General features: G+C 32.8%; 2 protein-coding genes across 5 annotated transcripts; both read left to right on the forward strand.

Moving 5' to 3' along the window:
- Positions 1-353: 353 nt before the first annotated feature.
- On the forward strand, positions 354-2,270 carry LOC108477303 (uncharacterized protein At1g27050). Its single transcript, XM_017779805.2, has 2 exons — positions 354-873; positions 1,696-2,270. The coding sequence occupies exons 1-2, from the start codon at positions 538-540 to the stop codon at positions 1,942-1,944; spliced, it is 585 nt and encodes a 194-aa protein (XP_017635294.1). The 5' UTR covers positions 354-537; the 3' UTR covers positions 1,945-2,270.
- A 1,018-nt stretch (positions 2,271-3,288) lies between these two features.
- Positions 3,289-10,923, forward strand: LOC108477282 (outer envelope pore protein 24A, chloroplastic-like). 4 transcript variants are annotated; one of them, XR_008282778.1, is made up of 4 exons: positions 3,289-3,651; positions 3,734-4,099; positions 5,493-6,169; positions 10,744-10,923. XR_008282778.1 is itself a non-coding variant. In XM_053027813.1 (4 exons), exons 1-3 carry the CDS (start codon positions 3,442-3,444, stop codon positions 5,571-5,573), a joined length of 657 nt encoding a protein of 218 aa, XP_052883773.1. In that variant the 5' UTR covers positions 3,289-3,441; the 3' UTR covers positions 5,574-5,596; positions 10,744-10,923. The 4 variants fall into 4 exon arrangements, 2 of the variants coding, with proteins under 2 accessions (XP_052883773.1, XP_052883774.1); XM_053027813.1 differs by having other exon boundaries at positions 5,493-5,596; XM_053027814.1 differs by having other exon boundaries at positions 5,493-5,550.
- Positions 10,924-15,541: the final 4,618 nt, after the last annotated feature.

The following is a 15,541-nucleotide window of genomic DNA, read 5'->3' on the forward strand; positions in this document are numbered from 1 at the left end:
TGTAATTTTAAAGAATTTTTGTAAATTCCTTTAAGAATCTCTACTTTGTAGATTGTCTTTAATCTCAACAATTGACGTATTTTAAATTAGACTGTTGGATCATGAAAAGCTCAACTATAAATAGGGTATTTCCCTTTCATGTGTATTGACTTTATTTTTGAGTAATAGTGACAATATCTACTTAAACACTTGGAGTGTTATTGCTTTTTTGTAGTTTTTATTTTTTGTTTGTTTTTTACTTCTTCAGAGTTTGCTTTCATTTTATTTTGATGCCTAGAAAAATTTTAGTTGTGAATTCTTATATTTCTAAAGGTAGACTCATTTAAACGAATTTGAAGCTATTTTTTTTTTTTTAACCTAAACCGCACAGTTTACTATATTTGGAAAGCTGACTTGAACTTCGAAGATACTATCAATCTCCAAACACATACTTGAAAGAATGATTTATGAACAAAACCCGCGAACTCTTAACTCCACCATCTCTCGCTCTCAATTATCGTCTCAATTTATTTCCCTTTTTTTTTTCTTTCTGAAAACATGTCTCGAAAGAGAGATAAACCCTACCTCTCCTGTCACGCCCCAGCTTCCATCTCTAAACGGCGTCGTCCTCTGCCACCTCACCCGCCACCTCCGCCGTCTTCTGAGAATGAGGCCAAGCCAAAGCCGCCACCGGCTGTTATTGTCATGGGTCTTCCCCCGAATTGCTCGGTGCTCGATTTGAAGTCGAGGTTTGAGATCTACGGTTCGATCTCTCGCATCCGCATCAATTGTGATGCTGTCGGTTACATTGTATACCGCTCTAAGGAATCCGCCGAGTCCGCCATTGCGGCTTCCCTTGATTCCTCTTTCGGCATTACCGTTGATTCCAAAAGGGTAATTATATAATTAACTGTGTTTAGTTTTTCAGTTCTTGTTTGGTTACTTTTTATAATTGAATCGGTGCTTCCTTTTGATCCTAATTTGAGTAAATTAACCAAGTTGGATAGCTTTAAGGTTGAATTAAAAATAAGAGAGTCGATTAACTTGAAATTTTTACCTTTAAAGAGGAACTGAAGTGTTATAATTTAGAGTTTTAAGGTTGCATTGAAACTAAAAGAGTCAATTAAATGGAAATTTAATTATCCTTTAATGAGGAACTCAAGTTACAATTAGAGCTTTAAGGTTGATTTGAAACTAAGAGAGTCAAATTGAAAATTCTTTAATGAGGAGCTGAATTTACAATTTAGAGCTTTTATAGTTGTAAGCTTAAAGAGTGAAGTTAGAATTTAGAGCTTTCAGGTGGAATTGAAACTAAAAGAGTCAATTAAGTTGAAAATTTTACCTTTAATGAGGAACCGAAGTTAGAATTTAGAGCTTTAAGGTTGAATTGAAACTTAAAGATTGAATTACATTTAAAGTTTTATCCTATAATGAGGAACTGAAGCTAGAATTTAGAAGTTTCAAAAAAAGAAAAGAAAAGAGTTAGAATTTGGAGCTTTAATGTTGAATTGAAACTTAAAAACTTCATCGAAATGAAATTTTAACCTTTAACAAGGAACTGAAGTTAGAATTTAGAGCTTTGAGGTTGAATTGAACTAAAGGAGTCTGTTAAATTGAAAATTTTACTTTTTAATGAGATGAAGTTCAGATGTAGAGCTTAGCAGTTGACGCTCAACATCAAGAAGTTTGAATTCTGAATTGTGATTTTGCTTGCAGGTTCAAGTTTTGTGGGCAACCGATCCTTTAGCTCAATGGAGAGACGGAATAGGGGTTAATGCTAATAACGATAAAGGGGCAACATCTTCATCAAAGCTCTTGCGGCCTGAGGTGCCTTTAAGCAGGCATGGAAGAAGTAATAAGCTTGCATCAACCATAGTCAACCCAAGAACCACTGATGATGGTTCTTCAATGTTAGAATTGCCATTTAAAGGTAGAGAAATTGTTGCCTATGATGACATTCTCTAATGCAGGACGTGTGAGTGTTCTTGGGATCTGTCTACTTTGTAACAATAGTGCTAGTTGTTATGAATTAGGTTCATTTTCACTCTAATTTCTAGAAATCTAATGTTTTTAGGGTGAAAATGGTTTGTGTGTTGGAGTTGGAGAAATGAGTTGAAGGAATGGTGTTGTTTTAGTTTATGGCCTTCTAAAGATGTTCCTCTAGTAGCAAAGAATGGAATGTTTTCTTTATTTTATTTATATTGATCATAGTTTTTTTGTTATATATTTTTTGATATGTTTTGAAAGATTCAAGTGTTTCTTGATTGTTGAGTATGGGTGTTTGTTTAAAATGCCATGTGCCTCAGGTTTCAATGTTGGTGAATTTTTTCATTGGAGATTGATAGTGTTATGCTTATTGATTCTAACGTCGCTATGATTCCCCAAGACTGCAAGTCTAAAGCGGGGTGGGATGGCTTTTTTCTCCCAAAATTTATGTTTCTCTGATTTTTTTCAAGTATTTGTGTGACGCATATTTTAATATGAATAGAAGACATAATCCTTCCCAGATCTTCCAAAGTTATTTAAAAAATGATAATTAAGAGATCGATTGTATTCATGGCAAATATAGTATATATGTGTGTTATCTAAAACCCATAAAACACTGTATTGTTGTCGTATCTTGTGTGTTACACTTACCACAGCAGATGATTGTCAGCCGCACACTTGGAGAAGGTCTTCGACATTGGCCTTAATCATTGCAATTCTCTAAAAATAATATTTGGTATTTGTGTTACCTTAGATCGGAATTTACTTATTTTCTAAATTTTTTCATATATGGGATGATTAAACTACTTCCATGACTTGAATTTTAAACCGGAATTTAAATATTATTTGAATTAGAAATTTACAATCCTTAAGTTAGAAAAAAAAAGTGGTTTAAATTTGAAAAAGTTTAGGTAAAAATATTAGGCCTAAAAATAGATTTTGATAAAAAATAATATAGGTTGAGTTTGGGCTTGAGCATTTAAGTTTTGAATCTTCCTCGGCCTAACTCGTTTTTAAATTTTAATATTTTATATTATATTATTTTTTATATATTATGTAATTTATAACATATAAAAATTAAATCTATAATAATATATAATAGCAATATAATGTAAACATTAAAAATGTTAATAAGATAATTAAATATAAAATTTTAATAAAATAAAATTATAAAACATAAAATTAAAATAATATAAATATATATTTTAAATTATTTTAAAAATAATATGTGACAAATTCAAACAAAATAACTTTATATTTCAATTTAAATTCAACTGAAACAAAATATAAATTATATTAATACCATAGATAAACTTCACCTGACCCAAAACCGACCCGGCCCACCTCTACTTCCATTTCATTACTGGCGCCTGGGGAGCAAATAACAACGGAAGACTTCATCAACCCCCTCGCACCCCTCACAGCTTTATAATTTGCAGAAAAGAATATTACAGAAAAAAAAAATTGGTAAAGATAATGAATGCTGCAGTGTCTTTTATAGGAGGAACCAACGGCAACAAGAAAGGCTTGTCGGCAACTCTAGCAGCTAATCCAGGAGACCTTAAGCTCCGAGCATCGCTTTCAGACACAAATTTTTCCGATGGCTCCACATTGAACTTTGATGACTTGTTGCTGTCAGTTGAGAAGCCTGGTTCTTTCATCATCGACTTTGACATCACCAAAAAGGTGATAATTTCGTTTATGCATTGCAAGTGTTTGTCAAAATGACTTTTACTTAATTTGCCTTGGCTTTTCTTTTTCTACTCAGGATGTTCAGTTTCAGTTCATGAACACTTTTAAGGTGGAAGGAAAACAGATAAATTGGAGTTACACTCACATGAGGAACGACCATCGGACAGTATTGGATGGGACCTTGGTCTTTGATACAGCCAACAAATTATCTGCAAGGCATGAGCTCGGGTCTTTTAATTGCAAATTGAAGTACAGTTATGTGCACAGAGGGTCGACAACGTTTGAGCCTTGCTATGATTTGGAAAAGAAATCTTGGGACTTAGCAGTGTCAAGGAGAATTCTCGGTGGTGATTTAATTAAAGCTAACTATGAGACATTGAGTCAAGTTTTGGGTGTGGAGTGGTCGTGTAGCTCATTAGTCAATGAAGATGGAAGAGTTAAGGTAATGTCATTTGGTTTGAACTTTTAATTTATGGGTTTGAGTTGAGTTATGTTGATCCTGGTATTTTGAATTGCTGTGCGGATATATATATATATATAACTGAGATTCGAATCCAGGCTATTTCTGGGAAAGGTGAACATTAGACCGGTTCATTGTGGATATCTTTGTAGTCCCATTGTTTTTATGCATTACAAACATGAAAAATGATACAAATGCGGTAACAGTAAGGAGACTCAAAATTACATTGCAGCCGCTATTTAAATGGTGGATATGTTGTTCAACCTACATAGGGCAACATATGTGCATACCTTAGTGGTATATTTATCGGGTTGCATCTCTAATGCGTAATCCACTATAATCTACTTTGTTTATAGGCTACATTTACATCCATCTGTTGGGATATGTTATTCCAGGCTTTTGTTTTTCTCAAAGTACTCATGTTGGAAACTTATTCGGAAATGGATATGAGGGTATGAGCTTCCAAATATATGAAAACACACTGAAAAAATTGAGCAGACTGTCATACCCGTGTTAAACACTTCTCATTTACTAAGAGTCCAGATGACATAGCTGATGCGCCTTTTCCTGTCCCAGTCTTTGGAAATAGCTTAAGAAACATACAGAGGAGAGAGGTTGGTCATGAAACACATTGTAATGACCTTTTCATAAATTTGAATTTTTTTATTAATTTTCTTGTTATCTGCTTAAAGGCTTTACTTAAACCTCAGTCCAATTATTTTATTTTATTTTACATTATATAGCAAAAAGGTAGTGGTCTTTTTTATTCTTGCATTGTTGCTTTGAATAAAATGACCAGATTTATTGTTATGACACTTTTGTTACTTAGACTTGGGTATAACCATACAAGTGTCGGATACATGTATGTGTCCAACACAGGTATATTCAATTTTCTTATGTTTTTTCATGTATTTGGGGGTTCTTTCTTGGAGAGTCATATCTTGGTATCCATATCCAAAAATACTTCTACCACGAGCATTTAAGCAAAATGCAAATTCAGAGGTTCTGCCTCTAGCAGTTAAGGGGTATAGTTCAATTTTTCTTAATTGGTTCATGTGTCAGAACACACCCATCTATATCCACACTTAACCCTGAATCCAAGTAACATAGATTAAGGTTCTGCGGTTGATTTCGATATCTGTAAATGTTGAAGCAAAACCAAATATATTGGAATTTCCACTATGTTGTATCATTTACAGCCATTTTGATTCTACTGTAGGTAACTTTTCAAAAATTGACAACATTGTTAATTTCACTCCTGTCAAGAGAAAAATGGTTTCTTTTCCTTCATTAAATTGTATATGAAATATGCAAAGTTCTTTAGTTTGATTTGATTGTTTCCTTCTGCAACTGATTCCAAATTTTGGATTTCTAGGTTTTAGCATCTTTCAATCTGGCTGAGGGCTTCCACACGCCAAAACTAAGTGTTCAGAGTATGTGGAACTTTCAGGCATAGCCTTTCTATAATCGATAAATCAGGTTAGTTTATATGCAGTATGCTTTAAGCTAAAACTGGGCAGCCCTAGAAGTGTTGTCTGCTGGTCTCCAGCTTCTCATATTTGAACTATGGTGTGAATATCGAATATGGATTTGCGCCCAACATGGATATATTCAGTCTTCTAAAGTTTTTTTTCCTTTTCTTTTTTCTACTAATGTATTTAGTGGGTTCTTGGAGGATCATATTGTTACATCCATGTTTAGAGAAGAGTTGGATAGTGGAAAGAGGTGTTGGTAGTAGAATTTATAGAAAAATGAAGAGTCAGAGCAATATACCTAACCAAGGTGGTTTTTCATCCCATATGTAACATGTTCTCAATCTAATGCAATTCTAAAATTGATGGAACACCCTGTTTGTTTTTAGATGAAATATTGAAGTACAGAAAATTCATGCCTATTAAAAAATGCCTAAAGAAAAAGAATGGAGGAAGCAAAAGAAAAGAAGAAATAGTAACAAAGCCAAAGCAAATTCGCGCACTTGAATGGGGTGATAGCCTTTGCAAGTTAAAATGCATGGGTGGGCAGTCTTAGATTGGGGAAAGATTTTGCCAATCGGTATGCCTATGGTGAATCTGGATTTTCAATTTTCTGTTTAACCTTTCATTGCTGCTAGGGGCAGAGTTTTTAGTCTGCAACAAATCTAATGTTTCAATAAATTTTTGTCTTATGCTATTTCGGGTATGGGTTATTTGCTGGCCGTGAGTATTTTTGCTTGAAGTTTAAATTTTTGAAAATTTGGTTGGGGTTCTCTGGCATGGAGAATTCATATTGCTCTTTTGATCTTGTCTTTGGCTGATTTCAATGTTTTTTCCTATAATTTTTTAATTAATAAGCTGCTGGTGAGTTGGATTCATCTATGACCGCCTCCTGATTTACCAACACTGGAAATGAGAATACTGCAATTAAATATAAGAATTAAGGCGATGTCCGCAAGTATATGAGTGAGGTTATAGTATAGATTTGTACAATGAAACATTGGAAGTACATCAAGTATCGTACTCAAGGGAAGCTAGATTAAATTAATATTGACTTCTACGCTAATAGGTTTAGTTAGTACTTTAATTAAATTATATTACAATTATTTCTAAGGTGGTGATAAAAGATATTTTATAAAAGTAATAAAAGTAAATGCAAAAACAAATTGTAGACTTTATCAGATTAAACGATAGAAGACTAACTTGTTTCAGTGTTGACAATTAAGTCTAACTTTGGGTTCTATTCAATTTGCTAGTCATTAACCTAGTAGGGCTTCTCGACCTTCCAGTAACCTAATGAGTCGGAAAAAACTATTTATCTCTAGATGCTACAAGTTAGATTGAGTTAGGGTAAGGTTTTCACGATAGGTAATACCGATTTTAGGTTCATTGATACCTACATGACTTCTTAGGGTTGTTAAGTCTAGGGCTTTAAGTTCTTCCTTTTCCAACCAACTGATCCGTTAAGAAACTCTACATAAGTGTTAATTAATCCCACATTCACTCATTAATTTCCTTTACCAGATTAGTTCCCCATGGATCTAACATATACAATGTAATTGATTTGAAAGATAAACATTAAGAATAGATCAAGAATAAAGATGAGAAAAATCCTGATATAAATAAATAGTGCATCACGAACAATGTAACAGCCCTATTCTGACCCTAGTCGGGAAGTGGTTTCGGGACCGCTAAATCGAGTCGCAGAAATAATTGAATATAATATTTTACGTCTAAAATATGTGATCATGCATGTGTGAAATTTGAATGCTTTGATTTTTGTCAAATTGAATGTGTTTCTAAATAAAAAGGACTTATGTGAGAAGCTTTGAATATATGTGTGGCTTATTTTAAGTGATTAATTATTGAATGATGCAAATAAGTAGGTTTGCATGCCAATTTGCCACTTTTAATGCTAGTGGCCGGCCAAGCTCATAAGTATGGACATTATATGCATGATTTAATATTATTATATTTATTAGTGGTGAGAAATATGTAATAAAAAATGTATTAAATGAATTAAAGATGAATAAAAGAGTATGGGTAATAAAAATAATGTGTTAGTGGGAGGAGAAACCAAAGTTGGTTTATTCCTCCATTGCCGTAGCTAGGAAAGGGGGGAGAAGAAATTTCCTTGGGTTGTTAAAATTTTCGGCTAAGGAGATTGCTAGATGAAGGGGCTGTTCGAATAGAGAGGGAAGAAAAGGGCTGCTGCATGTTTAATTTTTGAGCTCACTTAGGAGCTGGTTCCTTAAGAAACTCGCTGAAGGTGGCAGCAAGAAGGGGAAAGAAACTGCTCAAGAGTAGGTTCAGCTGCTGTTCAGTAAGTCCTTGCAATGAAACTTTGAAAAATTTCCATGTTTATACTGTGTTTAATACATGTTAGTTGTTACCAAAATACTGGTGTTAGAAGTGAAGAAGAGTTGATAAATAAATGTATAAGTTGGTGTTGAAACCCTTTGTTGAAGGTCGATAGTTTCAGCATGTAATTGCTGTAGTTTATCGTGCAATAAATCACGTGTAATTGATCCTGCTGCTCTAATTAAGGTAAAATGTTGGTTAATCAATGTCCTGTTTTGTGGTAATAAGCAAAATATAAAGATGGTTGAAATTAACATGCATTCTTGTTTGGTTTATGTTTGAAGAGTTATTAACTTTTGGAGGTTAAAACAGTTTAATTTGGGATTTACATTTTCAAATTTCAGTTTTAGTAATGTCCCATTATTATTGGTTGAAGCTAAGGAAATAAGCATTTTTGAAAGGATGTAGGAACTGAATTGTCTCGAAAATTATTTCTTTGTCACTAGTGAAATTTTAATGTTCGAATGTATGTTGAATTTTTAAGTGTCCGAATGCATGCGAATTTAACATGTTCAAATGCACTGGAGTGTTCTGTTTAGGTAGGTTAAATGTGTCGATATTCAAACCGTCTATACACTAGAGTCGTTAAATTGCTTTCAAACAGGACAAGAACTCATGTACTTAAAATTGAGCTATCATGTTGTATGATCTTGTATGGTAAATTAAATGAAAATCGCGACATTGATATCAAATTTTAATACAAAATATAGGTGAGTCTTGGATATATGAAATTATGTAAATATTTAAATTATGATGCATGATTTATGTGTATAGAAATGAAATGTCTTTAGTGAGAACTCGATGATGTGTATTTATGAGTATGCATGTGCATTAGATGTTAAGTGGGAAAATCGGTTAACATGTTGTGTGTATTATGGCCGAATGTGAATCTGGATAATATTGAGTAATGTTTGTGTTTAAAAATGATGAAACGAAGTTTATGCTTAAGTGAAATTATAGGTATGTGATGATTGATTTGTGATATGCATGTTTAAATAACATGCATGCAAGGTATGTGTGAAAGAGTGAATTGGTAATAAACCGCTTAGGACAATAGCGAGAACGTGATTTTGGAAAATCACCATAAATTTTGGGAGATGAGTTAGAAGTTGAATAAATTATGTAATTAAAGCTTAATGAGTTTAGTTTCTTATAAAAGAAACCGTAAGCAAAAAGAATTGCCTATAATAAGATATTTGAAGTGATGTGGGACAGGTCAAAATGACTTCTAGATCCCCTGCTCGCTTTTTAGAAAATCATTATAAATTGTACAAAAATGGTTATAAGATGAATTTTATATGCTTAGACTCCTTAATGAGTCTAGTTTCAAATGAAATAAACAAGAATATATTTTGAATTTCGTACAATGAGAATTTTGATTCAGAGTGAAGAATGGTCGACTAGTCAAACAGTGAAACAAGGGAAAACTTTAAGAAAAATCTAGTATTGATTTGCCAAACTAAAAATTCTGAAAATTTTATGGATAAAAGATATATGAGTCTATTTTCGGGAAAAATTAACGGCACTTGATTTGAGTTTCAGTAGCTCGATTATAAATGATTTAGTAATCTGCTGTTCGGGAAAAATAGCTTGTAGTGAATTTGTGATTAAGTAGTAAACATTGATAAAACTGTTTGAGTTGCTTATAAACTATCAATTAAAATTTTAATCAAAGTACCGGATCCGTATTAAAGTGAGGCTATAAGCCGTAAATGACTAGTATACCTAGTCAATTTTGTTATGATGAAATTGATGTACAAGATATATATATGTGGTAAAGCCGAATGGCTAATGTAAAATATATATGAGATATATATATGTGGTAAAGTCGAAAGGCTAATGTGAAATATGTATGAGCCATGCATATGTGGTAAAGCCAAATGGCTAATGTGAAATATGTATGAGATGTGTATATATATTGTGGCCGAATAACAAATTGTGAAAGGTGTGTTTTAGTAGATATTTGATGAGGCAAATGAATTACAAATATGATAGTCGATGTGAATGTTGTAACATGGGATTAAATGTACATGAAACTTGGAAATATATTCCTGGTACGACTCGATGACTACGTTTGGGGATTATCCGAGCTAAAGGTCTCGTTGATGATTCGAGTAAAGCGTAAGATTATATGACTTCACAAGAACAATTGTTAATAAATACGCTCAATGCGTTAAGTTGGACAGTATGTATTCGAGCTTATATTTAAGCTTGATTTGAATTAAATCACAAGGTTGTTATGTGATGCATATGTGAGTAAAACAATAAGACTGCTTTCTATGATTATTAAGCATTTGGTCAATGTGAAAAGTTAGGTGAAAATATGTAATGTACCTATGTTTATAAGAGATCACTATCAAGTGAGAATTTATCTACTTATTGTGTATTACGTAATTGTGTATATTCGGCCAAAAAAAGGGCAGTATACCTAGAAAGAGGTTATATGAAAATTCGTAAGATCGACTTTAATTTGGTTGGTCAGGTATGTGATAAATACTTGTACGTGTTAGACCCATCAGAATTAAATCATGATTGTAAAGTGGAAAGTAAATATGAAAATGCCATATGAATATGTGGGTATACAGTTATGGAGAAATATTATAGGATATTGGGAGATATACATTTTGACTTGACCGATGAGGGTAACTATAGATATGAAATGAAATGATATATATATGAATCAAATAAACAAATTGGTTATATTTGAGTTCAAGAGTTTTTTTTTTTTAATTTGCTCAAGACTTACTAAGCTTATAAAAGCTTACTCTGTTGTTATGTTTCTCTGTTTTATAGATTGTTGAATTTGGTCTTTTGCTCGGGGATCGTCAGCAACTTGTCACACTATCACTATCCACTGCTTGGTACTGCTATGTTTTGGATTATCTTATGGCATGTATAGAATAGACTAGTGGCGGAAGAATATTTTGGTTAATGTATATAAGCCATGCGAAAATGGCATCTTTTGAATGTTTACTTAGAAGTTTAAATTTTATCCTGGTCGTGCTTAGTACTTATTTAAATGAATGATCTTTATTTCAAGAAAAAGTTCAAAATTTTACTGTTCTGACATGAGTTACAAGTCCGGTAATGCCCCTTACCTATTCCGGCGACGGTTACGGGATAGGGGTGTTACAAACAATAATCCGTGATGAGTTTGACAAATCTACAATCTAGTTCCTGCGAAGAACGAAACAAAACTGAAATAAAAGGTACATCTGAAAGAACTCTAAGTTACAATTGAAAGTAAAGTTAAAACTAAGTAGAAAGATGTCTTTTAGATTGTTCACAGCAATTCTATTTATAGGCTTAGGTTTAGTAGTTGGTTGGCCGTCTATAAACGTGTTATCGTTTATAGTAAAAATATATTAAATTAAATCGGCGGTGTCCGCAAGTGTACGAGTCATATTGTAATATAGTAAAGTTTACAACAAAACACTGTTAAGTATTTTGAGGATCGTACCTAAGGGATTGTAGATTGGAGAAACTATTATTAAATCAATTACAGAAAATAATTACTAATGTAATCGAGTCACAAATTAGTAGTGTTAATCCATATTAATATGCTGATTAAACTAATTAAATAAACTAACTTAAACTAATCTAATGAACTTTCCTATTTCTAGTGTCAACAATGCGAGCCTCTAGCCTACGATCGATTAAATCCCTAATTATCTAATTAAATAATTAATTATCCTAAATTAAGTTATTTATCACCTTTAGTTAAGAATACTCATCTGGTCTCATCTTCACTAAGGACTACCACTTAAATTACCCTTTCGGTCTCTTCCTAGGCATATAGATTCCCTCTCGATCTCACTACTTGGCACAAGATAGACACGACAGGATACCCTTTTGGTCCCACTTGTCTTGATATTCTATTAAGGGCGTCACTCCCTAATATACCGAGCACTCTTGAATAAATACCCAATTTTAGATAAATAATTACTTAATAAATAAATTAGTTTATTAATTGAATCATACAATATATGAAATAAGCACAATAATCAATTCAATTATTCATATAAATGATAATTGATCAGGTCAACGAAAATATAAATAAAAGAATAAGAGATAGGAGAAAGATTATGAATATATATTGAAGAGCGATGTCGGAGCAATTTTCGCTCGTAATTGTCTTAGTATTGAAATAGAAAATGTAACATCCCTCGCCCGTATCCCTCGCCGGAACAAGGTTCAAGGTGTTACCGACTTAAACTCAGTCAATCACACAAAAACCGTGTCAAAAAATTTCAATCAATTTAAAATTTTTCTTTTCACATGCAATCTGTCCCATATATGGGCTTACGAGATCCAAAACATTAAAACCCTATACATGCCATAGACTCGAAATACTAGGATTTACTTTATTAGCGTGAGCTCGATAGTGTGATAATATCTCCGGCGAACTCCAACCCGAGCAAGTAACTGGAGCCAACAATCTATAAAATAGAGGAATGTAACAACGGAGTAAGCTTTCATAAGCTTAGTAAGTTTTAAGCAATGCAAATAAAAAAACGCAATTATACTTCGATTATTCAATTTCTCAAAAGGCCATTTTCTAGATATATTACCATTTGGCCGAATATACACAAGCACATGCTGCACATTCAGCATTCTTATAATATTTAATCTGAATTCATATAACATAAATAAATCAAATGCTCTCACTTACTTTCACACCTTGACCGAATGTATCATGGTCATAGATATAATTATAACATTTATTCACATATGTATCACATTGTACACTTGTGATTCCATTCAAATCGAACTCACATATGAGTACATAGTGCGTACCTGGCTCACTTAATGTATTGAATGTATTCATTTGTCAGTCTAATACGAGGTGCCTTAACCTTAGACTTTTATTCATTCACTGGCATTTCGCCTGTTAGGCTCGAGGCTCGATTTCGAAAGCCCGAATAGTATCTCACCGGCATTATAGCATGCTAGGCTCAAAGGCCCGAATAGTATTCCACCAGCATCATAGCCTGCTAGGCACGAAGGCCTGAATACACATCACTGACACGAAGCTCAAGTAGCGCGAAGGCGAATACACATCACCAAGACAAAGCTCGCTAGGCACGGCGTCGAATACACATCACCGGCACAAAGCCTATTAGGCACGAAGGCCCAAATATAATACCAGCACTAGGCCTGTGGGATTTATCCCGAATATAATTCCAGCATATAGCCTGCGGGTCTTTAAGCCCGAATACACATCAAATATCATGCATATTAAATCATATATTAACACATCTCATTCAATATATCACATTAGTAGTCATTTGCTACATTTGGATATAAGCTCCATATGAACACCATCATTTACATTTCGGTTCAAAAGTCATACATAAATATCACACATCCATTTCACCATTCAAACTTAACCTATAGTGACCATTCGACTATAAATCATATACATAAATTATTTATCGCACAACTTAATTCCAGTAGAACCAAAAGGTCACAATTCATCTAATATGTTCATATTGCTCACTGATTCGTACACAACCTTTCAAATTAGAAATTATAAGATGGTTCCGCACATAGTCCGTCCTTATCGATAATTTACGATGGTTTTACCCTTACTCACATATAGACATTTTTACCTATGCTTCTCAATTCACATTCGTAATTCAATTCCAATCGATTTAACATGCATAAGTACATATTGCATACCTGACCAACTTAATGTATTTGAACGAATTTGATTGTCGATTTAACACAAGGTCTCATAGTTGAACTTATACGTTCAATTCACATCAATCATCAAATTCATTTAATTCACATATACTTAATTAGGTTGTTCGTACCTGAATAATTTACTATACGGAATGAATCCACATACCATATTAGCCCATAGTCTTATAGCACCACACTTTTAATAGTTTACCTCATCGAAGTTCACATTTAATCACTTTAGTACCAAGCCACCTTCGGCTACCACAACGGACTAAATATAATAATTTTATACACATCATGGTTTCCTTTAGATATTCAATAATCAAAAATCGTGATATCTCCACCAGCACATATACGGCATAGTTTATTCGTTGTAACACTCATTTAGTGCATCAAATTTCCAAATCAAATTCAACTTAGGCATAATAGCCATAATCGGCTTATAGCCTTAAATCATTACATATTCGGCACATTAACTAAATAAAATATACATTCCCTTTACCATATTAATTTAACTCTTAGGCATATAAAAAAGAATCAAGCTTAAACACTTAAGAACTTACCTTGAATGTTGCCGAACGATTACAACGGCTATTCGATTACTTTCTCTTTTCTCTTATCCGAATTTTGCCCCTCTATGCTCTTGAGCTTCAATTCAAAGATTTTAAACTAGTCATTATTCGACTATTCGAGCATCACTTTCAAAATATAATATATATATAATATATTCGACTTTCACACCTACTAATCATAGTAAGCTTATAAGAAATCAATAAGCAACTCATTAACAAATTTTTGTCAATGTTTACCACATAATCAAAATTTCACTGCAAGCTGTCTTCCTGAGCAACAGTCACTAAATCATTTATAACTGGAGCTACGAAACTCCAAATCAAATTATGTTAATTTTCCCTGAAAATAGACTCATATATATTCCATCCATAAAATTTTAAGAATTTTTGGTTTGGCCAATCAATACCATATTTTTCTTAAAGTTTCCCCTGTTTCATTGTTTGACTAATCTGACCACTCCTCACTACGAATCAAATTTCTCATTGTAAAGAATTAAAAATATGTTCTCGTTTATTTCATTTGAAACTAGACTCATTAAGGAGTCTAAGAATATAAATTTCATCTTATGACCATTTTTTTACAATTTATAATGATTTTATAAATACAGAACAGAGGATCTAGAAGTCATTCTGACCCTGTCCCACATCACTTCAAATATCTCATTATCGGAAATTATTTTGCTTACACGGTTTCTTTTATAAGAAACTAGACTCATTAAGCTTTAATTACATAATTTATTATGCTTCTAAATCATCTCCCACAATTTATGGTGATTTTCCAAAATCAAATTACTGCTGCTGTCCCAAGCAGATTTATTTCCAAATCACTCTTTCACACATACCTTGCATGCATGTTATTTAAACATGCATATCACAAATCAATCATCACATACCTATAACTTCACCTATCTTCCATTTTTCATCAAAAGAACATGAAACAACAACCATTTCCTTCATGCAAAAATTTATCATGTTTGCTAGTAAATTTAAAGATAAAACCGAAAGTGTAAAGGTTTAAGTACCTTACGGCAACAGCATGGAAATAATCATTTAGGTCATAAAACAACAATAGAAATTCATATTTGAACAGCATAATTCTTGTTTGAACAATATAAAAACCCAAAATTTTGGTCATTAAGGCAGCAACAAAAATTCATATTTGCTCACCACAAAACACATGATTTTGGTCATCAACAACCCAACTATTCATCTCATAAACTCAAGCCGAAAACCGAGAATCATGCATGGGGTTTGCATGCTATAACAACTTACTCAATAATCCAAAATCATCAAATTTTATTTCATTTCACTTACCAGCCAAAAGAATAGCAACG

This window comes from Gossypium arboreum, chromosome 5 (genome assembly GCF_025698485.1).
Source record: "Gossypium arboreum isolate Shixiya-1 chromosome 5, ASM2569848v2, whole genome shotgun sequence".
NCBI classification, from domain to species: Eukaryota; Viridiplantae; Streptophyta; class Magnoliopsida; order Malvales; family Malvaceae; genus Gossypium; species Gossypium arboreum.